This window comes from Urocitellus parryii, chromosome 7 (genome assembly GCF_045843805.1).
Source record: "Urocitellus parryii isolate mUroPar1 chromosome 7, mUroPar1.hap1, whole genome shotgun sequence".
Lineage (NCBI taxonomy): Eukaryota > Metazoa > Chordata > Mammalia > Rodentia > Sciuridae > Urocitellus > Urocitellus parryii.
Window position 1 is genome coordinate 152,530,212 of NC_135537.1, and position 26,248 is coordinate 152,556,459.

The window sequence follows — 26,248 nt, forward strand, 5'->3', positions numbered from 1 at the left end:
TATGCAAAGTTTTCCTGGTGCTTATTAATGCCAGCTTTCCCTCCACCATTTAATCTCTGCTTCTATTTCATTCTTAGAGGCCTGTGATTATTCTAATTCAGCATTTGGATGACTTCATTTCCGCTCAAGTACACCCAGGTCAACTTGGATAGAAAAGAAAGAGGAGGAGAAGAAAAATAATCAGCTAAAAGCTATTAAATATCAGCCGTGTGCCTCCTGATTGGTTTTAAAGGCAGTGGTGAGGTTAGCAACAGTCAGAAACTCAACCCTCCTGCTTCTTCCTGCATATTAACATTTTTTTTCTGGGTCTCTCCCTATTATGGCTTCGAATGTAAATAAAGCACAGATTGGCAGCCCACTTTGAGCTAATTCACAAATACCAAGTCTGAAAATACAGAGCTGTAAAAATTTAAGAGGGCAGTAACTTGACAAATCCGGCCGTTCTACAGAGAGACTATTTCTCTGAGGACAAAAGAAGGGGGAAAAGGAAGAAAAGAGAAAAGCATCCACAACCCATGTAATGGGGTATCCTATTGACAGGGTTGGGGGGCGGGTGGGAATCTCCATATCAATGTTCACTCCACCAAACAACAGAGTTTGATTTCTATGCCAAGTCTAAATGAACTGAGCTTTTTCTTCCACAAGAACCACCCCTTGCACCCACTGGCACAAGCCTGAACCGTGATTCCTGGTGCACTTTGAGTTCCCACTGGACTACATTGAGGGAGAGAAAGCTTTCTTTTCTCATGCTAACAACTCCATTGTAAGTGACCTCTTCAGAGGCCTCCAGGAGGACTCTGGGAAGGTGAGCCTTGAAGTACTTCAGGCCCCCTGCACCCTCCCCTACCCAGCACCAGCCTCATTAACTCCTTGGCGCCCAAGGGGCTCCCCTGTCCCTAGGCCTCCCTCCTCTGGAGCCCACAGGAAAAAAAAAATTAAGTAAAGCTAAAGTGTACTGGGGAATGCAGTTAAACAGCCACGTTGGAAAGTTTGGGCCTTGTTCCTCTACCTACTATGCAAATGAGCATGGCATTTGATTAGCATAATCTCAAAGTTTTCCCAGCTTGCTACCCAGAAGGCATCCTATTTTTCTATTTGTATATTTTAAAACACTGTTAACAGAGCAATAATAATGTCTGATGCCTTTGCCTAACAACAGCTGGCTATATTTTATACACTAAAAGGGAAATGGGAAGTTTTCCTGGAAACCCACTATCTATTTCAGGAACTCCTTTTTGAAGAAAAAAAAAATAGGAAGATTTAGGAGAAGTGAGGTTAGGGTGCTGACTCTATTTCTAACTCGACAACCTCCACTGGCTGTGCCAGTAATTGGTCCAGGGAGGCAAAGCCAACCAGGAAAACACGAAGTGGTTCGGCAGCAGGAGGATATCTCAGCAAAGCCCAGGGATCGTGGTCCTCACGGGTGACGCCAGTTTGCTGGAGCCACCTGGCCTAGAAGGTGCAGGCAGGTGGATGAGGCAGCATTCTCCTGTCTGCTGAAGGGGCCTTTTCCCATTTCAGGGGGCAGATAAAGTTCCCTCCTCACTTGACATACTTCCAAAGGAAGGGATTGGGACAAACTAGACATGGGGCAGGGCTGTCCTCGTTCTGGGCTATCACGGGAAGAAAATATAAGACCAAAAGTAGCCTTTGGCATTCACAGCGGGGAAAAGGATCCTTCCTGGTTCCTCTGTCCCGCTGTAACTGAAGAAGGCTGAGGAACACGCAGACTCTCCAGACTGAGGTCCAGCAGGTGACAGGCAAGCTAACTGTCCATCTCCCCGTCAACCCACCTGCACAAACCACTTCAGAAGACAAAGGCCTCCTGGGAGCACTGAGGCCCACAAAGGACACACACAACTTTGTCTTCCAGGCCTCGTGTGAGAGAACCACACACAGCGCAGAGCTCCATTTATCTGCAACGCACATTGGGAAGTGCTAAAATTCTACCTCGGGATCACAGTCCACTTCCAGGAGTACGGTAACTTGCTTATTTATTTTCTCACAAATCTCTTGCCTTTCAACTTCAAAGGCTTCCTAATACTTTCATTCTAGGTACTACTCTCCTCGCACGCACCGTATCAAAAGGACTATCTGAGCATCGGCTGTGGACAGGCCGCCATCACACCTGCACCTAAGACCTGTGGCTGGGAAATCACAGGCACCCACCCTCCCTCAGAGCATGCGCACCTCCACCCCCACCGGGGGAATACATGAGTAGGTCTCCTATGTTAAAAAGCCAATTCGTTCTTGTTTCCAAGTTTTCTTTTTTCCAAGAGGCTTTCGAGCACCACTCTCCAAAGCTCAAGTTAACTTTCGCAGGCCCACCCCCCAACCAAAATCTAACACAGGGGGTCCAAGGACCCTTCCACCTCTTTTCCCCAAGAACCGAATTCTGAACCACAGACTTGCAGGCCTTTCTCCTGTTGCCATGAGAAGGGCTGGCCCAGGAAGGGGTTAAAGCCCTCATGTCAACCACAAACTCGGGCACTGGCCCAGAAGGGACATGGGAACCAGAGCAGGGAGTGATAAAGGCCGGATTGTAGCAGCCCACTGAATTGGAAATGACTTGTAGGCCTAATGAAACAGAACTCTGGCAGTAAAACAGAATGAAAGGAATGAGACAATAAAAGGCAGGACAAAGGGTGCAGAGTCGTTTCAGCTTAGCAAAATAAGCTCACTTTGTTGTTGGGGAAAGCCAAAGCCGATTAGGATAAACCAATGACTAAGCATAAGTCTTCCAAACTAATTACACAGTTCGCCATGTGAAGTATAATTGGAAGCCTCCGGCCGAAGGGCCGCCTGGCTTTCACGGAGCTCTGTGGAGCGGCAACACCTTACAGGTCCAGCGCCCAGACAGCCCGATCATCGCTGAAAGGTGTGGAACCACTCCATTGGGGATGAGGCGGAGGATCCATTAGTTGTAAAGGCCTCTTTCTGATCTCCAAATCCTATAAGTGAGGATGGGAGACACCAGTACTTGGAGGAGGGGCCTGCAGGGGAGAAGAGGCAAACCAGTGGACATGGAATCTCTCTGATCCAGTGCACCAAGCTGGGCTGTTCCGGGTGGCTCTGTGTGGAGAACAGGCTAATTCACTGCCTGGGTCCGCGTGGGCACATCAGAGCATCATTTACCTGCCATTTTTTGGAATGGCCTGTATACATCATTCCTGAACGTATGAAATCATGATCACAGATAACATCCACTAAGAACCCAAGGCAGTTAAATAAATTACTGTAGATCAATGTTTTTGACAAATGAATAAAACCTGCTCCCTGTGAGAGGCTGCTTGGTGCCCAAGTGGGAGCCCGGGTTTTATAAACAATAGCAGAGGAAAGGGGGTTGGCTGTATAAAAAAGAGTGGCCATCTGGGCCCTACCCAGCATGGACTGCAGGACAACTCCCCCTTCTCGTCGCCTACATAGCAGGCACCCCACCTACCTCCCTTGACACCCCCGAGAAGCACATTTTAAAACACATTCCAAAGCTCAGCACCTAAGCACGCGTAACTAAAATTTAGAAACATGAACACACACTCAAAGCATCTTCATAGTAAAATCTGATCCTCATAATCCTGAGTTCTGTTGATTTCAATCTAGCACACGAAACAGGGAGATGGAAGTACTCTACAGCAGTTTTTCTGGGTCTTACTCACAGGATGAGGATTCCAGTTTATAAATAGTGGCTTTTTCCAAATAAAGAATCCCTTCACTTGTCCCTGTATCATGAAGTCTGAAAATAAATCCTAACATAGTTAAGTCTGTTTTGCTTATTACGTGCCATGCTCACCACTGTTGACAATGTATTGTTTTTGTTACCATCTATAGATACGTTGAATTATAACCTATTTAAACTTCCTGTATTACTGACTTCTCAAGGTTAAAATATCTTAGCAATAACTCAGTCCAGAGGTCAGCAAATTATGGCCCACAGGCCAAACCCAACCCACCATCTGTTTTCTTATAAATAAAGTTTTATTGGAAGACAAGCACATCCAACTGATTACTTGATGGCTACAGCTGTTTTCACCCTAGGAGAGCAGGAGTAAAGAGCTGCAACAAGGACCAGAAGGTTTGCTAAGCCAGAACTATTTACTCTCCAGCCCTTTACAATTTTTTTCAGAAGAGGAACTGAGGCCAACGAAGAAATAACCTGTTAATGTGTCATGCAAGGGTCACCCCACTGTCAGGCCCAGCGTGAAGGCCCGGAATACCTCCTACACGACCCTTCTCCTAGGACACCACCTGAACAGCTCCCCAGGGTGAAGGACAACCATCTAAGTTAGTACAGTTCTCATGCCAATGGCCACACTTCACGACCTCATCTTAAACATAATAAGTAATGACGTCTCCAACCTGAGGGGTAAATATTTGGCAGGAAGGTGGGAAACAGCTCAAAAGGAAGCCTCCAATTTGAGTTATTTCGAGCTCCCGGTGTGTCATTCTAGACCCACTCCACACACCAGTAATGATATATTTAAACTCCCTGAGCTCAGCCCCTTGATGCAGTCTTACCCATCTTGACTGCCACCTGAATAAACAGTTGGAGCAGCTGCCACCTCAGGCAGGATGGGAAGAGGAAGAGGAGAGGGGAATGACGATGAGAGACCCTAAAAAATGGCACACCTCCCATGGAGCCTGTGGAGGGACGAGAGCTCTGGACTGGGAGGAAGAGGAATTCTGGCTCTTGCACTGCTTCACCTGGGTGACCTGGCTGAGACTTACCCTGTGCACCCTTCCCAAATGGTCTGGGTGACACCGATGAATATACACAGACCTTGGCCTGCCAAAGGGACGCCACCTTTTCCTCTCCTAAGCCACCTCCCAGCCCTAAGTCTTTCCTGAGGACTGATCAGCAGATGGCACCAGGCACAGAGTTCAGGTTCTGTTGTCAGACATGCCTAGGGACAGGGGGTCTGCACCCAACTCAGGAGGTTATAACCTGAATCAAAGACAAAAGCCCTCCAAAACCCCATTTAACAATCTGCAACCTGAGAATACAACCAGCAGCCTCCCACAGGAAAAAATTCAACAAGATAATATAAGCAAATGGCCTGGCCCAGAATCTAACACTTAATGAGCACTCGTTATCAACAATAAAATCGCACCTCACTAATTTGCAGTTGGTTTGAAGGCGGCCCAAAACAACTTCACATGTGCATGTGTGCCTGTGTTCACGCACGAATGTGAGTATACTTCAGGTGAGGGCCCACAGAGGGGGCTTCCTTCACCCAGAATATAAACTGCCAAGAGGAAGAGTCAGTTTCTCAATTTATCTGTTACCTCTCTTCTCAGCTGCTGGATTTACTAGTGGCCCTTAAGGCCTAGCAGCAGACTCTACGTACTTTGATCATCCTGGATTCAAATGAATTACACCAGAATCCTGAGAGGTGGTGAGCCCTGCCCAAGGGGCCAGAGACGTAATATTAGCCACCAGCAAAGGAGAAATGAGCTCTTCTGAAGACAGACTTAGATAATGCACAGAGCATATGTACAAAACAAGCTACTAACATGTGAGCAGAGACTGTTATGATTCTGGTACATTCAAAAGCCTCCTTAGTCCTTTAATGAAACACTTGATAAGTTTCTACATCCTGCCGGAATCCACAAACCTTAGTGCAAAATTAACTGGGTGGCGGCGTCAGACCCGGAGAGGGCTATGCCAGGGAAGATGGTCTGTGACTGCTTCCCAGACAAAAGGACAACTGTTCTCCGTGCAGCGATGGAAGCTGCCATGGGCATGGCCACGGCCGGCAGAGCATCCCCACTGCTGGCATCCTGAGTCACAATTAAAAGTGTTAATGAAAAACAACAGAAAGGGAGAAAGGAAGAGAATAAAGTGAGGAAGAAACTGGGCATCAGGGACGTGCAGAGATGTACCGGGTGCTGGCAAGTACGAGCCTGTCTGGAACACTCTAAACACCCATCTGGGCATCGGCAACTTCCCTGACACCTGCAGGCCCAGGAGATTCCAAGGCAGGTTATAGCTCGACAAAGAAATCCCACCTCGTGTTTGCAAACACTACCCCTGGACTTGTTTTAAAGGCAGCAAAAAGGGCTCATCCTCCAGAGCTTTCCATCATGCAAAATGGACCTGTCTCATTTAATTACTTCCAATTCCTCTCCATCGGCAGGGTGGGGCCAAGTGATGAACAAAACCCCCTTGGTGCTTTAAATCAGTCTTAGGGAGAGAAGCACCGTAACATGCATGGTCACCAACACCCTTAGCTATTCCTAGAACCAGCCAGAATGAGTCAGCCCCCAACTAGCAATTCCAGAAGGGGTGTAGGGAGGGCCTCTTTCAAAACCCACCTGGATGGCCAATTCAGTGCTATTTCAAATACACGTCTGGGCTGGAAGGAGCTGGTTCTCCTTGTTGCTTGGTCTCCGTCCATGCAGAAATAGATTAATGCTGGAGACAGGAAAATCTCCATTTCAAGGTTAACTAAAGGTCATGGCCCTCACCTGGGAATGGAGTCACAGCTGCCCATTGCCTTGGGCAAACAAATAAAAAGCACAGAACCTTCAGGCTGGCCAGTGGGCAACAGTGCCCGTGTCCTACCCGTGGTAAGTGTAACAGTCGCCGTGGGAGTAAATGAGCGACAGGGGTTAGAATACCGCCATGTCCTCTCAGAATGCCACCGCAGCTCTGCCAGGCCAGCCCTTCTAGAGAGACGAGGCAGACTTGTTCAGGAGATGGTCACACACCTGGCCTCCCACAACAATGCCCACAGTGACTCAGAGTTGCAGGAAGCAGAAGGCCAGCTCAGTCACTCACCTGCCAGTCTCCTTGGACCTGACATTTCCACAGAAGCCAGAGGAGGGAGACTACAAAAGAGACCCCTGGGGCAACAAGGCCATCTGAGGAACTCATTCACTGCCTCCCCCAGCCAACTAGCGAGAGGCATGAGAACAGGACCCTTGGGTGCTCATCCTGTCTATCTGCTACTCCATCTGTCGCATGTGCACCTTCCCACTCTGTTTCCTAGCTGATTTGGGGATCTTGACCCCGGCCTGCACCAGCAGCAGAGCTCAGGCCATCATTTCGCTGCTATCTCGCAGACACGCAAGTCAGAGAATGCTGACAGGTACGGACTGGCACGTCTTCCAAGTTTCCTTGGGCATTTAACAGGGAGAATGCTGCTGCCAAGTGCCCCAGGGAGCTGCATCTCTCAATGCCTTTGCCAAAAAGGCACAGAAGGAGGAAGCCCCCGCTCTGTGAGTCACAGCCTCGCATCCCTCCCCAGTCCAGGCCCCACGTGGGCAGCAAATGCCTGTAAAGCCACATTGAAAGGCCACTCTGTCTGCTCCTGCTGGCATGTGAGGCTCTGTGCTGACCACAAGCAGACTCTTCCATTGTGGCTCCTGCAGAATTTCACTTAAATCATGATGGCCAGATTCAAGGAGGACAGTCTTCAGGACATAGCTGTGGCAGAGGCAGGGGCCACAGCGGCCTCTCCTAAGGACCGGTGAGGCTACCTCTGGCCTGTAATATCCAACCCCATGCAGTGCTTACCTTGCCAAACTGTTCAAAATATTGCTTTACATCTTCCACTACTGTGTTCGCAGATAATCCGCCTACAAATATTTTCTTTGTTCTTGTGACCATCTGCAAGAAATGACAAGAGGAGAGCACAAGTTAATAACCAGGTTATCTGAAGTCATGTTCAGTAAGATGTTGAAGCAAGCCACACTCCACATTTATCCAGGAAGACAATTTTAAATCTGTGCAAGCTTCATGGTCCAGGCCACTGGATGTCTAAGGATGCTGGAGTCTGTCACTCTGTGTATCTTAGGCATTCAGTCTATCACCTAGAAGCCTGAGCTTGCCACAGGCTGAGGGGACTTCAGGACTTCAGTGGCCATAAGCCAGTTTCATTCTGATATGACCAGGATACAGAGAACAATCCTATATCAAGCTACTTCAAACTTCAGAAAAACAAGCAAAGCAGAGCTACATGCATAAAAACTGCCACCCAGAAATATTCCCAAAATCTTATTAATAAGAATTGCACACATAATTCAAAACTAAGTATGGGCTCCCTGGTCTCCACTGTCCTGATGCTGTGTCTGCAAACAGAACGCCCCACACCCAGGGACCACCCTGAAAGCTCTGTCCTGTACTCCTTCCCCTCCAGGTTTTGTGTAATTCATCTTGACTCAAAACCCACTAATCCCCAGGTTTCCACATCTTTGTGGATACAGGTCGTTTCCCCTGGAATTCCTCTCTATTCCTAAGTGTCCCTGTGGCAAGTTATAACTATTCTCCAAGGTCCCACAACCTTCTCCAAAATTCAAAATATCTGCTTGGGGTCCCAGCAGGGAGCTATTGCTCCCTCTTCTGAAGTCCTCTAAGGCTGGATCCATCTCCTTATCAAGGCACTCACTACTCCATCCAGGTTCCTCCTGTCTGCGATGCAGAACACAGAGTCAGGCACAAAAGAGTCCGTGCTGAATGCTTAGTGCGTGCAAAAATGAACACATATGGCCACGTGTGGGGATCCCATCAGTTTCAAATGCTCAGAGTAAGGACAGAGAGTCTTAGATGTAGTGTCCAAAAATTAAGGAAATAAGCATCATTCTCTGAAGGCTGAATTTAGGCTGTGTGTGTTGGCTTTGATTTTGTTTTAACATCAAAACGAAAAACTGAAAATTTTAGTGGGTGCAGGGTTCCACCAGTTGGGGTGACTAACAGTAATTTAAAAGATGCCATCTGTATCTGTCACAACTGGATGCAAGATGCAGAGCCCCTGGCTGCGTGGACTGGTCATCACCGGGACTCCTGGCAAGTTAGCAACGTGAATGACATGAACTAACCCACTTCCAACAGGAGATCATCTGAGTAACACCAGTGAATTGCAGGAGTATAAAAGGTACTAGAAATAGAACATCAGTGTCTAATTCTGGGTGTGGCCCTGGATGGGACTCATCTCCTGGGGTCTATTTTCTCCTCTGTTCCATGAGGTGCTAGATCAGAACCCCAAATCTCCCCACTGCAGAACTCTCGTGAATCTATGATGACCCAAGGGATAGAGGTTCCCAGACTTCCGGGAGCTCAGGTTTTGGTTTAGTGGTTCCCAGGATGTACATAAGTTAACACAGCCCAAATTGGAACAGCTGGGAAATGGACTTTCTGTGCAGTTTCAGGACGTTGTCCTAGCGCCCGCATACTATCGGTCACCTTCCTCTTAGGAGTACCATGCAGTGGCTCTTCCAAGCATCTAAAGCTGTGATTTATTGACTTCCATCTCTTTTCAGATGACTGGGGGACTTGATGAGATAATATGTGTGAGGACTTTCTACAAAGATCCCGCCAGTGTCCACACTTCCCAAGTTCCAAGGTCCTCTCATTAGCAGGTGGGCAGCCCACTCTTGCTCCTTCTTGTCCATCTCCATTCCCTTCCATCCCCTCGTCTCCCCGGCAGATCAAGGTCGCCTTAATGGTGAAACTCCATCAGGCCCTCTCCAGATTTAACTCTCTCATTAATAATCAAATTTTAGTGAACCTAACTTTCCTAATGTATTCACTCCACAGACACATTAAGTGCTAGGCACTGGAGCTTACGTTCTAATAGAACATAGAATTCAATCCACTATCAAATGTAGATATGATAATTAGCCTACCACACAAGATGCCCATTAGGGCTAAATTAAATAACCTATGCCAAAGAGGCTAACAGGGCACAGTATAGATGATAAATAAATGGTCACTGTAACTAAATCCAATGTCAGTTACTAAATTCACCCTCTAAGCTCAGAAAAAAAATGTGCAGCAGGAAGATGTATAATACAAATGGCTTTGAAAAATCAACTCTTCTGGCCTCGTTATCTTCCCCTAGAATTTCAAAAACACCTCCCTCCATCTGTATGGTTTTCGATGCGCAGAGACTCCTAACAGATTAATTTTAGAATTTTTATTTATTTATTTATTTTTACCCTAGCCCAGTAACTATCCATAAAGAAACACTAACATGACCTACCACCATGCGCTGCAGAACTCGACCTAAGACACTCTGGAGAGGCATTCTACAAAAGGAGCCTGAGGTCTCCCTCCTACACTGTTCAGAGCCAGGCAGGTCGACCACGGCAGCCCTATCTATCTTCAAACATTCGCGTGGACCTCAGAGAACGAAATGACCCCCGTGTCTTCATTCCAAATTACAGGAGTCAACCTAATGCTCGTTCCCCAGGAACTGGTTAAGAGAAAAGGCCTCCGCACACACCCTCCACTGTCGCCTGGCAGCCATAAACATGCCAAGACAGAACCCGCTACATGGAGGCAGACACCCAGCTATAAATCTACACAGGCCCCCAAAACACCTTTAAAATACTTTTTTTAAAAAAGAAAAAAGAAAAGAAGAAGAAAAATGAGAAATTCCAGGCCCCAGACAATGCACCTAAGTGTCTGAATTAGTAAAACATCCTCTCCGGGAACCAGCTCAGATACAGTGATGGATCCCACTCCCCAGCAACACTAAGGGAAACTGGTTTAATCAAAAGCTTCCAAATGTGAACAGGCCAGGGGAGATGCGCAACACTCGGTTAGCTGCTCACCCGTGTCTCAGCTTCAAGAGATGGGAGCACAGCTGGGGGCTAGTGGGCTGTGCACAGTGACCTCTCTCCTGCCAAGGCCACATGGGGCTAGTGGGAGGTGAGGGTCATCGGCTCTGGAAATCCTGACACCATTACTGCCAAATGGACTGTGGACAGCTCTGTGATCTGCATTCTGGAGCCAGAGGACCCTAGAATCACGTGCGCCTCTTCATTTTCCTTCCATGGCAAGGTTGGTGTGTGTAGGGGCGGGGGGCGGGGGGGGCACACCCCTTGAGTCCTGGCATATATTTACCAGGAACCGTCCAGTAGCCCCCTGAATTTTAACCTTCTCCTGACCTTAGAAACAGTGAGCAGGACAAGGGAACATTGATCCCCTGGCTCTATAGTCCTTTGAGTTATAAAAGAAAAAAAAAGAAAAAAAAACCTCTAGACCCAATGGAAGGGGCCACCTGTTTCCTTTCACCACGCCCTTCAGTAACTGATTCCTAACCTTCAGCCTTGACACCACTGTAGCACTTAACCCCTCGGGGGACAGGAACACCAGCCACTGCACACCAAAATGCTGGGACAGTGCCACTTGGCTCCCATAGGACACCAAGATGAAAAGAGCCACCCAGGGGTTCTAGAGTGCTCAGTCCAATGGCCACTAAGAAAGTGATCTTAAACAGCCTTTTCCGGGGGGGGGGGGGGGGGGGTTGGGTGGCCAGGTTTCAGGAAACCCTTTTGTACAGGAGTGCTTTCTACCATTGGAGACACTCCCTATCTCCCCAAGATCTGTGCATCCCTGGGCTACAGCTTCCCCAAGAGACCCCTCCTTTAAGGTTTAGGGTGTCACTCTGGAAAGCGAGGTGTGTGTGTGTGTGTGTGTGTGTGCATGCGCGCCTGTGCGCTCTTGCCAGTTTGCACGCAGGCAAGTAGGGAGTGGTCAAGCTCTCACAAATCCCCACTGCAAAGTTTTGCATCTAGACCCATAATTTAACTAAATACCACTGCTCTCCACACGCCCCTTGGCTCCACAAAGAAAGCCCCAGCAGCCATGCCAGTTTGGAAAATTGCTGTTTACACGTAAGTACTGGCCAAAGCCAGCTGCTAACTACCAAGGCAAAGAACCCCACCTTCTTGCCTCTAGTTGAGAGCGGGCCTGTTGGGTTTTCTTTTTAAGTATTAAAAATTCTCTTAAAAAAATACGCTTCTAGCTGGACTCATCATTCAGAATGGGGCCATTCCTTTGTATTTTTATGAAATATGATAAAGCAAGTGGTGTTTATGTGTGAGTGTGTGCACGCGTGTGTGAACACACAGGCATGTGCGGAAAGCAGAGAGGGTAAGGAGAGGTTAGTAAAAAGAAATCACTTCATTTTTTGCAGTACTGGGGACTGAACCCAGGGATACTTTGCCACTAAGCTACGCCTCCCAGCCCTTTTTATTTTGAGACAGGGTCTTGCTAAATTGTCCAGACTGGCCTCGAATTTGTGAGTAGCTGGGATTACAGGCACACCCCACTGCACCAGACAGAGAAACTTTCAAGAAGAGAAGAAGGGGAAAACAGCTATGGCAAAACTGGCCCAAAGATATCAGTAAACACAGAAGAAAAAACAATATCAGACAAATTAAAAAAAAAACATTCTTCATCCTGACCAATGAAGGGAAAGGCAAGAAATGGCTTGACAGGGAGGGGAGAGGCCAGAGAAATCAAATCAGCTCCTTCTATTATCATATCCCTGAAAAGAGTTCAAAGTCTCCTTGGTGTAAACTATGAGCCATGTTTACTGCCAAGAGCACAGGCCCATTTTCCAACACTCTTTCACCTACGGGGACCCAACGCAGACAAAGCAGAGGGAAAAGGATACAGAGAGGGCTAGTGTGGGATGGGATCTTGCAAACTTTCTAGGCCACCAACCCTGATCGTGCAGATGGAAGAATCGAGTCCCAGCAAGAAGGACTGATGCTAGTTAAAGGCAAGGTGGGTGATTAGGAGGACTACTTCCCTGAAGCCCAGACAAGGGCTCTGTCCACTACCCCATACTGTTAAGTGACCACGGAGAACGAAGATGCTCACTAAATTCACAGTGAGGCATGAAACCCCTGTTATCCCCCAGCATGACAGTTCTCCCCCACTGCACTTGAAGATCAAGCCCAGTCTCTATATGGCAAAGATGCTGACTGAGGTCTCAAACTGCAGGTCCCAGTCTCCAGGGTGTTCCTCCAAGGGACATACCCTCTACAATTCCTATTTCTTCTGGATTTTTTTTTCTTTCTTACCGTACCCTTCCACAAAATTACCACTCTCACCACCGCTGCCACCACCACCCTTCATGCCACCATCAGGATTACTGTCACCATGACATGGGAATCCAAGGGTAGAACTCACTTAGCAAGCAAAACTAGAACATGGGGCAGGAATTGGGAATCTTCTCCAAATGTTTCTTGAGTCACATGTGAAGAAGAGACTAGGATGCATCCCCCCTCCCCCAAATTCGCGGCCACCCAGAACTTCAAAATGTGGCCTTCTTGGGGAAGAAGGTCTTTTCAGATGTAATTAGTTAAGAACCTTGTTAAGAAATCCTCTTGGATGTAGGGTGAGTCCTAAATCCAAAAACTGGTGTTCTGCTAAGAGGAGGACAGGATATTCCGACAGAGGAGAAAAAGGAGGTCATGTGAAGACAGAGAAAGACCAGAGGGACACTTCTACAAACCAGAGCACCAAGGATTGCCAGCAACTACCAGAAGCTTGGAGAGGCCTGGAACCTATTCTCCCCCCAGAGTTTCCAGAGGAGCCAGCCCTGCCCCACTTCCAGGCTCCAGATCTGTGAGGGTACATTTCTGCTGCTTACTCCACCTGTGTGTGCTCATCCGTCCCAGCAGCCCCAGGAAAGACCTGCACAGGAGAGGCTCTGGGGAACCACGGCCTCGGCCGCTCCTCTCCATGTGAGGTTTCATCTGGAAGCTCTGTGTGGTGTGTTACTCCCACACGTGTAACCACTGGAATCTGTCCAGCCAAGGCAGGCAGGTGGCACCCACCACCTGTGTCCCCACTGCAGGGGGGGGATGCAGGGAGTCTGCCTCTGCCTTCTTGGAGGTGGGGGAGTAAAGAGAACAAGGCACCTTAAGTAGAAGCCGCCCAAATGCTGCACAAGGACCTCAGGCCCTGAGACAGAACCCAAGATAAAGAAGGGCCGGGGTTTACACAGGGCAGTTTCCTGCCAGATAAAATCAAAGAGGAGAAAGGTCCTGTTCTCCAGGGAACAGCTTTCCTGCTTCTCTTTCTATGCTTTGAGTTCTCCTCCTTCACTGCAGGCCCTCTGTGGGCCAGGCCTAGGCTTTGCCCCTCCAACCAGTTCCCTTCGGTCATCCACACACCCCAGCTGCATCTGGCGCATGGAAACGGACACTCAGGGATCCTAAGTATCCCAAGTCAACAGTGCTGCGCAAACAAGATGGAGGCGAAGACCACCCTTTCTGGTCACTGAAGTCCCTGGTACCTTCATTGGCAATGACATTGACTTCTTTCTTCCCGGCAGAAAAAAATCGCAACTGGGGAAAGAGAAGAACTGAGGCCACCATGAGGAAGAATTCGTGTGACTGTGCCCTTTTCCATTTTAAGGCAAAGGTGCCCGAATGACAAGTCAGATTTCACGGGTGGAAACGTAAAATGGTTTGGCTGCTTTGAAAGCAGTCTGTAGCTCCTCCAAGGATCCAACACAGAGCCACCAGAGGACCAAACGGTTCTGCTTCCTGCGATACACACAAGAGGAACGAAAACTCTTCCATCCTAAAACGTTTAGTTTACACAAATGTCCACTGGCAGCACTGTTCATAACAACCCCAAAGCAGAACAGCCCTAATGTCCCTCAAGGGAGGAATGGATAAACAAAATGTGGTACATCCACGACAGGGCGGTACTCGGTCAGAAAGAGGAAGTGCTGTCAGATCCAGCGACACAGATGAACCTTAAAAACTTCATGCTACATCAAAGAACTCAGTCGCCAAAGACCTCACAGGATTCCATTGATGCAAAAGTCCAAAATAGCGAAATCTATACAAACAGAAGTAGAAAGGGATTACCTGGGGTTAGGAGAGAGGCCAAATGGTACAAGGGTTTTTATGATTCTTGGGGGGTTTGGTGGGTTTTTTTTTACCCCCCCCTTTTTCCCGGGACTAGGGATTGAACCCAGGGATGCTCTACCACTGAGCTATATCACCAGTCCTTTTTAATTTTTGACTTTCGAGACAGGCTCTCACAGTTGAGGCTGGCCTCAAACTTGTGATCTTCCTGCATCAGCCTCCCGAGTTGTTGGGACAACAGGAGTGCACCACGGCTCAGGCTGGGATTTTGTTTTGTTTTGTTTTTTAAGATGGTGAAACTAATCTAAATTGACTGTGGGAATGAGTGTATGTACCTGTGAATAGACTAAAAACCACTCAGATGCACACTTAACTTAACAACCGTATGGTGTATGAACTGTCTCAATAAAGCTGTCAAAAAGATGTGGGGGCGGGTGCTGGGGTGGGGGCTCAGTGGTAGAGCGCTTGCCTCCACATGTGAGGCACTGGGTTGATCCTCAGCACCACATAAAGATAAACAAAGGAAAGACATTGTATCCATGTATAACTAAAAAATATTTTTTTAAAAGGTGGGGGGGCAGAGACCTTGAAGCCAAGAATCTGACCATTAAAAGGGCTTGAAATCCACTCCAGTGTCCAAGAAAATGTGCCATATTGCTTCATCTTCATCTAAGTCCATGTGCCTCGATTCACCCACAGGTGACCACTGGGAAGAGGTATAACAATCCATTCTATTGCCAACTGCAGAAATTAATTTAACTTCAGAGGAAACTAATTACAAATATAACTCCAAATGCTTCTCCAACTTCTCCTTCCCCATCTATAGTTATTAGCCAGAGAGCGCCAGGGTTCAAACTACAATTTGGCATTCCTTCTAAATAGCTTTAAAATTGAAAGGAAAAAAGAAAACAGCCTTCATCTATATGGGGCTGGAATATAAATTTACACACAATTATACGACATAGTCAGGTTACAACATTACCTCTGATTAAAACAACAGTAACTCACCGGCGGGAGGACACGCTCTCTCCTAATGAACCCATCAGGATGCGTCAGCAGGGAGCTCCCGCTCCTCACCCTCATCCCAGAGCCCTTTCTGCCTGGCTCCCTCCCAGACTCATTTAAAAAATACTACTTCCTTTTACCCTTGGGGGGAAAATTGCAGCCGCAGGGGTGACCTGTCCACAGATTGTATCAGAGACTAATATCCTAGACAGTAGCAGTGAATCTTATTGGGGCCTGGGGGAGGGAAGAGAGAAAGGTACAGAGATGTGTGCTGCTTTGGAAAGCACAGGAAATTAAGGAGCATGATCCATGCGCCAACTGATGCTGAGCGAGGCGGCTGGCCAGCCGTCATCCCAGCCACGGGCACCAGGCTGCTCTGCAGAGGTAGGTAGTTTCCTCCCCACCACTCCTTCCTTCCCAGAACACCCTGTTCCCATCACCCAAAGCTCACCACTCAGTGAGCCAGACTCAAAACAGGGAAGGCCCCAGCAACTTTCTCCAGTACAAATGATTGCCAATACGTCGATGCAGGTGAAGCCCATCATCTTCTGCAGTAGCGAGATTAAGCAAAATTAAATAAGTACCCTTTATTGTTGCTGAACCTTCAAGGAGGCCCCCATTTCTGCTTACCAAAGGGGTGCCACCAAAGCCCCAGAAAGGGACAGGCAGCCAAAGCTGATTCTTCACAAACCTCAGAAAGAGGAGGGAAAGAGTGGGCCAGACAGGGTGGCGGGAGGGCAGGAACTCAGTCCTGGCACCTGTGCCTGTCACTCTGGCAGTGGGAGCCCAAGGCGCCCACCCAGGGTGGAATTCTGAGGATGTGTAGGATGACTCACCGGGAAGGGCAAAGCCCTAGAGATGGAGACACAGATGGTCTCGGGGCCCGTGTCTACAGCACAGGCCCAAGGTGATGCAGCTTAAAGGGTCCAAATAAAACACAACCACCATAAAGAGCTTAAAATATCTTCTATCAGTCTACACGTGTGTGCACTGTCAAGCACTCTGTGTGTGCTGGGGCAAGCTAAATAACTAACCCTGGTTTGTCACACAGACTGGGTCGTTTCTTAACAGCTCTGGGCCTCATATCCCCTTCTTCTACAAAATGAGTATAAGACCCGGTGTCAGTAACACCCCCTGAGACAGGCAGTGTGACCCTGTAACTGGGAACACCCACAGTTCTCCCCCTCCTTCAGCACAGGCACCAAGGAAAACCCTGCCAGCTGTGTCCATGTCTGCTCCCAGGCCGCAGCTCCCCCACCTCCCCCAGTGTCTACTTCCAGGCTGAACAATGCCTAAGGCTCCCCACACTGGAGGCCAGGCCACATACAGGTGGCGGGACTTGTGAACACGCACCCTCTGGGAGACTGTAGAGCACCCTTCCTGCCTCCCAGGGGGCTCTTCTCTTAAAATGCTGAAGGTTACCTGGGTGGCCAGTAGTAAGAAGTTTCTACACAGAAGTTGCATTTCAAACTTCCTTGCAACCAGAAGGAAATCCCTATTCCTTGCCTACCATCTTGAAAGGCACCATATCCTCCCCACGACCTTCAGAAAACACCCAGGGAGGGCTGAGGAGCCATGTTAGGAAGAAGCCAAGTCAGACCATGCTAGTCATGGGGTCAGGACTGCAGACCCTCGGATACAAGTTCAGGACAAACAGGTTTTAGGACCTATCACTGAATTCGGAGTACGACTGCCCACGAGAGGATGTGTAGAACACGTTCCCCCGGCAGCTCGGGAGCCACCTGCAAGAATGTGGCCTGTCTCGTCACCAATACGCTGACCTGCTCTTCTTCAGACAGAGAGAGAACAAAAACTTCGCTGGTAGGTTTTGAAGCCACGGCATCCCATCCCCCAAACCCTCCAGTTGATTTTGTGAAAAGAACAAATGGCAGCCTTAACCCTTAGCCTTGATTACCGTCATTACCATATTTTAGATGTACATGGCAATCAGTTCCTGATGAGCGAGCTGTACCCACCTCATCCACAGCGCTGAGCCAGGCTGCCGCCACCAACACTCCTGGAGTGTGGCTGCTCAGCCCCGGCTGCACATCAGGATCACCCTGAGAACCCTGAACCAACCACCCATGCCTGGGCTCCGATCTCAAGGACTCCCATTTCATGGGACCACCATAAGGCCCGCGCATCGGTCTTTTTAACACTCTCTAGAAGATTCTAAACATACAGTCAGGGATCTACAAGGAGCTGCCTCTGTCTTCCTAGGGGAGGAAAGGTGAGGATGGATGCCTCAGCAAAGGCCTGGCTCTCTCCCACCACCACCTTCACTGAGCATGAAGGGAGAAAGACCACGGATGGATGGAAGGGACTGGGGTGTGCGCCAGGGAGAGCTGGGCGAGAGTCCCAGTCAGCCTCCTCCCTAGCCGTGCAGTCTGAGATGAGCCACGTGGACAGTGGGGGCGATGATGCCTCTGCAGTAAGCACCACCAGAGAATAGTATGTGAAAGCCCGTGGAGAGCAAGAGTGTAGCCCAGGAGAGTAGGGTGAACGGCAGAAGAGCGTCGCTGGTGGACAGCCATAACCACTCTCTCATTCTCCCATCCAACACGGTCTCAGTACTACTATGTGCCAAGTACTCTGTTCAACTCAGTGGACATAAAGTCCATGAGACCCCGTCTCTGCCTTAGAGGTGCTTACAACCAAGTAAAGGGCTGCATGTTGAGGTACAGGACTGGGCATGCCCTGCAGCCTGGAGGTCAGCAGGGGAGAGCTGGGGAGGAAAGGGGAGAAGAGCCTCCCCAGCAAAGGCTACAGCATCTCTCCTATCCAGCAGAAAGGCTGCTGCAGCAGCCAGTGCAGTGGAATGTGAGAAGTAGGCAGGTGGACAGGGAAGACCTGCCGGCCAAGCTAGGAAGGCAGAACTTCCACAGGGGGGTTTAAACAGGAGGAGTGATTTCCCAATCTGGTTGTTAAGGAGAAAAGCCCCATTCCCCGGGCCGGAGGGGGGAACCTGAGTCATTATTAATGTTTAGATGTTGGCAAAAAGATTTGGGCAAAAGAAAGGAATGAATCAGAAGGAAGGGACTGGATACCATCCCAATGACCAGCCTGTGGCTTGGGGTCAGTTTCCCACACACAGATCTCTTCCAGCTCTGCCATTCTACTGTTCTAGAAATGTCCCCAGGGGTGGGAGGGAAGCAGGGGGCAAAAGGAGAGATAAGCACACTGTACCCTTGGCTCACTGGCCTCTGAAACTCAACCATCTGTTAAGTCATAAATTTTACCTGCCAAGGGAAAAAAAAAGTCTATCAACCTCCCCAGGATGTGCTTATGTGGTTCCCCCATCCTCCACAGTAACTTCCTTTGGGGAAAAAGGGGGAACCCAAAGAGGTGTTTATAAGTAGAGAGAGAAACCAAAAGAGTCATGAGCAAGAAATTCACCCCTCAAAGATGGAAGGTGATTTTCCTACACCCAAGAGGGTCCTAGAGGCTGGAAAGATTCAGAGATTTAGGACATGGCAAGCGCTGTGCCAACCCTATGAGCAGGCCAAGTGGTAGAATAAAAAGAGGAGAAATTGGGGGCGGGGGTGCTTCTGTCATGCATTTACTGGGTGGCCATGGCAAATGACTGAAATTCCCTGAACATCCGCTTCTTCCTCTACAAACCAGCTTTAAGAGAGTTAGCTCACGAAACACACTTCACCTAGGGCTGCAATGGCAGGCACACCGGAAGTTCCTCTTCCTTCTCCCTCCCACCATCCTTCCCACCAGTGACCTCACCTCTGTCTGCCTATAAATGGGGATCAAACCTTCCCTGCCTGGCCCACAGCCAAGCACTTGGAAAAGGCACAATGCACACGTCCTTCATTTAGTGACTAATTATCATCAACCCTCCCTCCTTGGGTGTCTTGAGCACTCTCCTGAAATCAGCCCACCTTCAGCCCTGGTGCTTGGCAACAGAGGCATTCCAAGATTTCAAGTTGTTCCTGCAAAAAGGATGCTGGTGTGGTCCATTCGAGGCAGGGCCTTTATCTGCCTTAACCCAGGCAGCTCCTTGCCCTCTGGGGGGGAACTGATTGCCCACCACTGCGAAGGTCCTTCTCCACAGGAGACAGAGCTGCCCAGGCCTCAGAGGTAATATTTCTCAACTACACCAACATCCTAATACAGCATACTCTCCTCACGCCAGAAACATATTTCTATAAATCCTCACATAAAAGAAAACTTTATTTTCCAGGGGGATAAACAAGAGGAAAAAAGGAAACAACCATCACAGCAAAACATCACCAGTCAAACAGAGCTCGGCCTGCCAGGAACTTTACTAAACACGCGGTGTTACAGATGTTTTATGGCTGTGATGTCCATTCTATTAAAAACACTTGCACCAGGCCAATCAGACAACGAGAGGGAGAAAAGGGAGAGCTGCGTTCCCCAGCTCGGGCCGGCTGTTTGTTGAGGTGAAGAGGCAACAGGGGAGTCATAGCTGTCGGCCAAAGTGTGGAGGGCTCATTTCGCAGCTTGCTCCAGAGAGCTGTCAAATCAGCCACCAGGCCGAGCAAACGGCACCTGGCTCCCTCTGAGGGCCACTTCTGCCAGGAAGACCAGGGTCTTCTGAAGGGAAATCACTCTGCCCCTGGCAGGCGCTTTATGAAATCAAGCTTCCTCTCCCTCAGGGAAAAACATCTGCCCAGCTAAACCCCGTCCACCCAACAACACTCATTCATTCCCTCCAAGAACACTGGTTAAGGGTCTGCTATGTACAAGGTGCAGGACAGGGGTACATGGTCACATCAGCCATGGTCAGCAGGCCTCCCCAAGACAGAAGCTTCCTGAGTGGAACTGGAAACTTGGCTATCTCTCCAACTTGTTCACCCACCATTTGAGCACTTAGGTACCTAGTACAGAGTAGGCACTCATTAAATATGGATTAAAACACGAATGAATGAGGGCTGGGGATGTGGCTCAAGCTGTAACACGCTCACCTGGCATGTGCGGGGCGCTGGGTTCGATCCTCAGCACCACATAAAAATTAAAAAATAAAGATGTTGTGTCCACTGAAAAATAAATATAAAAAAAGTGAATGAATGAGTGTTCCCTGCTCGGGATTACTTTGAAGATGATTCAAAGTCCTGGGCACGTCACCCGCTTCCTCTTTCCTCTTGCGTAGTCCACACACTTGATTGCTGAGCTGGGCACAAGTCACGAGCCCCAGGGAGATAAAAGGCTTTGTTCCTAAGAAATCTCACTGGCCAAAGGTCTGTGCAAGAGCCACCAAGGACACAAGTAGAGAGCAGTGCTGTTGACAGGTCACACTGAGTCAGACCAACCCCTTCCTTGCTATTCAGACACACACACAGCTGGCCGCTTGACAGAGGCATCTTTACATGTAAAAGACAACCAGTGACTCTTGATGAGAAATCAGTTAAGGACTGGGGCTTGGCTCAGTGACACAGCACTTGGCTAGCTAGCATGCCTGCGCCTGGGTTCAATTCTCAGTACCACAGAAGGGAGGGAGGGAGAGAGGGAGGAGGGAGGGAGGGAGGCAGGGAGGGAGGGAGGGAGGGAGGGGTTAAGATCAGGTAACCCAGGGGAGAGGCCTAAAAACACTGGCATCCACAGATCTGGTGTCATTTCGAGTTGGCTGTGTCACCTGTGCTTGATAATTCCTTAACACCCACCATCAGTGAGTAGGTGGTCCTTACCAGGTCCTGGGAAGTCCTGGGACCCCAAACTAAATGATTTGGTTCTCTGTCCCTGAAGATCCCCCAAGGGCCTGACTAACACATACAGCAGTGTGAGAATAGAAAAGAGACAGAGGGAAATACAAGGAGCTCTGTTGGAGGAGGCAGGGAAGGCCTCACAGAGGAGATGCCTGACTAGGGTTTGAAAGAATGAGCAGGAGTTTTTCAGGAAAAATCAGGTGAGAAGGGCAGGCAGCGCCACAATGGCTTGTCTCAGACTAAAAGTTTGGCAATGCTAGAAATCAAGAGGTAAGGACAGAGGCACAGGCAAGGTCATGTCCCACAGAGTCTTGCAGACCACAACTGAGGAGATGGAGCTCAACGGGTGGACAAAGAGTTGGACCTGATGGGCCCAGTCAGTTCCAGCCTGGGGTGATAAGGCAACCTATTCTAACAGCCCTCTCTTGGCTTTGGCAAAAGCCCTCCTTCTGTTGCTAGGCAAATTCTGAATTCCTGAAGCTTGGGACACATCTGAAACTAGGATCATCAGGCACACTGGTTCTCCAAGTGGCATCTGCAGATCAGCCAACAAGTCTCTGAGTCTCCACTTGCTGGAAATGGGACATCCCTCTCCCTGATCACAAATCCCGTCCTTCTCAAGGCCTGGCTGGTCTTCCACCCTGTTCCTGCTCACTGCTCAGAGATCCTGGCTCTTCTACTTTGCGTTCGTTGATCCAGGGCAAAGAAATGTGCAAAAACCCAGGGGCTGAGCCCCCAGAAACCCAGCAGAGAGCTCTGCCTGCACCAAGAGAGACATAAAAACAGAGTGAGAGCTGGGATACAATGAACCCAGAGAAGAGATCTGATCGCATCAAACTTTTTCTCTTTCAAAAATCTCTTCACAAGAGATTTTTGTCCCCTAATCAGCAGAGTTTTGGAGAAGCTCCTGGGAGTGGATGAATACTTGTGGGGAGAACAGAAGTCACAACTGGGACTGCTGTCCTCATCAGGGAGACAGGACCTCTGCAGAGATAGTGACAATCATCATCACAAGGTTCAAAGCACCACCACACTCCCATCTCCCACTCTGCTCTCCAGGTCCCAGGTCCCAGACAGGTGCTCTGCCCGCTGCATGCACCTCCACACCCGCAGGCATTACCCTGGCTGGCCCTGTCCCCAACAATACCATGCCCTGGTTACTGCTGCCTATCCAGATTCCCAAGCCCTAGAGCCTCAGGCCAAATGCCTTGACACAAATGTCACTTTCACCACTAGGTCTTCCTAGATGGCCCTGTTTAACACTTCAACCCCCACCCCATACCCCAGCACACCTTCTCCTGGCTTCTCATTTACCAATACACCCTAAGAGTCACTTATTTTATTAGAACCTGTCTCCCTCCAACTAGAAAGTAAGCATCGTGAGACCAAGATTTTTCTGTTTTGTTCAGAGATACATGCCCAGTGCATGCAAAACACATCTGCTGAATGAATGAATGGCCGTTCTGAAGCACCCCCCACCCCCCTCAGTCACCCCCAACCTCTCCTTTCCCTGCATCGGCCCAGGATGGAAATTGTTCCTAAAAGAGTGGCACTTTATTTCATTCTGCTTCCTATTATCACGAGATATTTACCCATTAGGTTTAAGTTCCTTGAAGGAAGAGACCACGTCTTATTCATCTCTGTATCCCCCAAAGCACTGGTGGTGCTCAAGTGTATAATCTTTTAACTTAAAAATCAAACTGCATGGAAAATAGGCAAAGAATACACAGGCTAACGTCGCGATGACTCTATATCTAAGTGATTCGTCTCATTCGGCAGTACAGTGTATTTATCAGGCTTTTCTGGTAGGCAGAGCCCAGTGCCAGGGCTGAAAGTACAAACATAAGGGAGACACACATCTGCGACAACCAACAGTCACCCGCCACACATAGCTACTGAAATTCAAATTAATTAAAATTAAGCCCCATTAAAAATTCAATTCCTCAGCCACAGCAGCCATACTTCAAACGCCCAACGGGCACAAGCACTAGAATGAGAATTTCTCTCTAGCAGAAAGTTCTATGGGACCGGAGTGACTTGCAAAGCTCTTGCCCTCCCCATGTAACTCACTAGTGAGGCACACAGGAGGGGAACAGGAAAGACCAGGAGGAAACGGAATGTGAGCCAGTCCGAGGAGAGCCAGTGGAAGCTTGTGGGGATAGAGAAAGAAGGCAGAGCTGTCTTCCTGGCAGAGAGGAAGCATGCAGGAGAGACTTAGAGAAAGATGACCCTTTAAAAATGGGGGGGGGGAGGGTGCGGCAAAGAAGGGGGCATCCTTCTGAAAGCCTGGAAAACAAGGAGGAGATCCAGGGCGTCTCATGGGGCAGCATACAAGCTGAGCTGGAAGAGCCCAATGAGGACAGAATCCCAGTTCCAGACTCCTGGGCAGTCAGGGCAGGGAGAAGGATGGGAGACAAGTGGTAAAAAGATGGGCCCCCAAAGAGAAAGCCCTCCATTAACCAGAAGAGAGATCTCGAGACAGAGCAGACAGCAGCAAGCAGAAGCAGAAGCAGGAGGTAGACCCACGTGGCAGGTAGCAGGGATAAGGCGAGGCAACTAATTATCCTCAGGGTGACAGATGTGTAAATTCAATGGACCCAGGGTGCTCACAAACAGGGAGGCCTCCTGCCCTCTTGGATGTAAGTAACTAGAAGGCAAAACGCACGTTTGCTTGGCACTCGGGTGGGGAGCGCACAGACTGCCCAGTCGTGCCAGTTCCCCAGCACAAGTCCTCAGAACCCCACTTTGACCAGACCCACAGCAGCCAGCCCCCGGTGGGCTTTTCCAGCAGGCCCCACCTTTGCCCCCACGGTTAGGAAGGCAGAAGGAGCAGGGTCCTCCATGTTTCCACCCAGCTGGCGAGCACCACTCCCTGCCAAATCCAAGTGTGGAGAGCTCAGCCGGGAAGCCTGGCTCTAGGCAGAGGGGAACACGCTCTGCTCTGTTCCACAGGCCTGCCTCCCGCCCTGCCTGGCCACCCACTGCGGGTTAAAGACTTCTTTATGCACACTCTGGGGGCTCAGTGTGGACCGATTCCAGACGCTACTGCACAGGGCCTTAACCAGGTACTTAAGATGCAGGGCACAACTTGGTTAATGCTACTGTGGGTGGCTCCGCAAAGCCTTGGAAGCGTTTCACAAACAGCTAATAATAAGAGCAGGAGGAGGGGAGAGGTGGTAAGAGTCAACCTGGCATCTACTGGGGCTCATCCTCCTCCCACCCCCCTGCACGGGCACCTCTGTGACAACCTGCTTCCATCTCCAATTAGCCTATTTTCAGCAGCCAATACCCAGTATGCTGGGCCCTCTACTCAAGAGCCTTTTATCCAACATGCACATACTTTCAGAAAAGAAAAAGGAAAGAAAAGAAAGGATTTCTAAAGCTGCCAGACCAAAAAAACAAAGAGGACTGGGGAGGTGCTGTATTCAAGAACAAAGAAAACTCTGGAAACCACTGCCAGGCCCCTGCCTACCTCTTCCTATGCGACAGCCCAGAGCTGACCTGCACTGGACACGTGGCCACTGAGAGGTGTCAGAGGGCAGGGGCCACAGCAGGGGCCACCAGCCTCTCCCCACGGCCTCCCCTTATCACCAGCCTGCAGGACGGAGTGGGGCCTCTGCCTGTTGACAGAGGAGACTGCGGCAAGAGGTAAAGGAGGGAGAAGCCGATCCCAGAAACAACTTCCTGACAGGCTGACAGCTGACATTCTTAACTGAACACAGGATGTGCCAAGAAATGATCAGGCCTGGTTTTTCTCTCTCTGATAGATGACAAAGCAAAAAAAAAAAAAAAAAGAAGAAGAAGAAGAAAAACCGAAAAAAACAACCGCAGCCCCACATGTCTCATAAATCACGACTTTTATTGAATGTTTCACCACATAACAGCAACAGTCAAATTAAATAAAGACACCCTTGCGCAAAGTTCCAGGGGAGACCACGTCTCCCCCAGCCCAGGGCCCCTGGGAGGAGAAACTGGATTCTGAGACCGAGATGAGTTTGGGGAAAGCCGATGCTGTGGTGCAGACAGGTGGTGGGTTTGTTATGTCATTCTTAAAACAGGGAGAGCCAGAAGCCAGGGGAAAAGGGGTGAAGCAGGATCAGAGCCACATGGTAAAGGTGCTAGGGTTTTGTTCCTGAAGGATCTGGGGGCATGCTTGATGAGAGGGATCAAGAAGGAAACAACCAGCTCTGGGTGGGCCTGCCCAGTGTGCGTAGATGGTGGCGGGATGCTGACCCAGGGGTGTCAGAGAGGGGTGAGGTCACGGTTCACCATGGGGACCTCTAACACATGAAGCAAAGACAATCACTCACCCCAAGTGACGATTTGAGTCCCTGTGGGCATGAGAAGAATGCAGTCATCTTCACAGGAGGCTGGTCCACTCTGGAACCTTCTCTCCAAGTGACCACATTCAAAGCCTGACATGCCGACAACCTTAAACTCAGTAAACTAAGAAGCAAAAAATAAGGGAAGAACTTCCCACAATGCTTCGATCACAGCATGAGAAAGTTTACCTATGTCTCTCCCCTCTTCCATCCCTACTCATGGGGGCTCGGGGGTGTTTAAAAAAAACATGCAGAGAAAGAAAATGAATGTATTTCTTCCTACATTGGGCCATTTGAAGAATCCAAGGAAATATATTTATGGTCTAATATATTTGAATTGCTTGTGGTAAAGACGACCACCTTCACAGGGCGAGTCCCTGCCCAGGTGAATAGGCACTCAGCTCTGTGCACAGCAGGCCCTCCACCATCTGCTGCACTTGACTATACCACATTCACCCGCCACTGCCCCAGATTCCCTGGCCTTTTCTTGACCAACACGGAATTCCGGGTGAGTAGCCGGTCACAGTAACACAACGTGAAAGGGTGCTGTAACAGGGCAGAGGCATTTCTATGGAACTGCTGTGGAGAATTGAACGCCCTGGTCCAAGTCAGAGTTAAAGACGAACT

At 49.2% G+C, this 26,248-nt stretch overlaps 1 protein-coding gene across 9 annotated transcripts in view; it reads right to left on the reverse strand.

Annotated features, from left to right (window-relative positions):
* Nucleotides 1–26,248, reverse strand: part of Msi2 (musashi RNA binding protein 2) — a 366,811-nt gene that overhangs the window by 231,789 nt on the left and 108,774 nt on the right. For all 9 annotated transcript variants that reach the window (XM_077800895.1, XM_077800891.1, XM_077800892.1 and 6 more), the window contains exon 6: nt 7,517–7,609. In XM_077800895.1, coding sequence (XP_077657021.1) covers nt 7,517–7,609 — 93 coding nt within the window. The remainder of the gene's footprint in view (nt 1–7,516; nt 7,610–26,248) is intronic.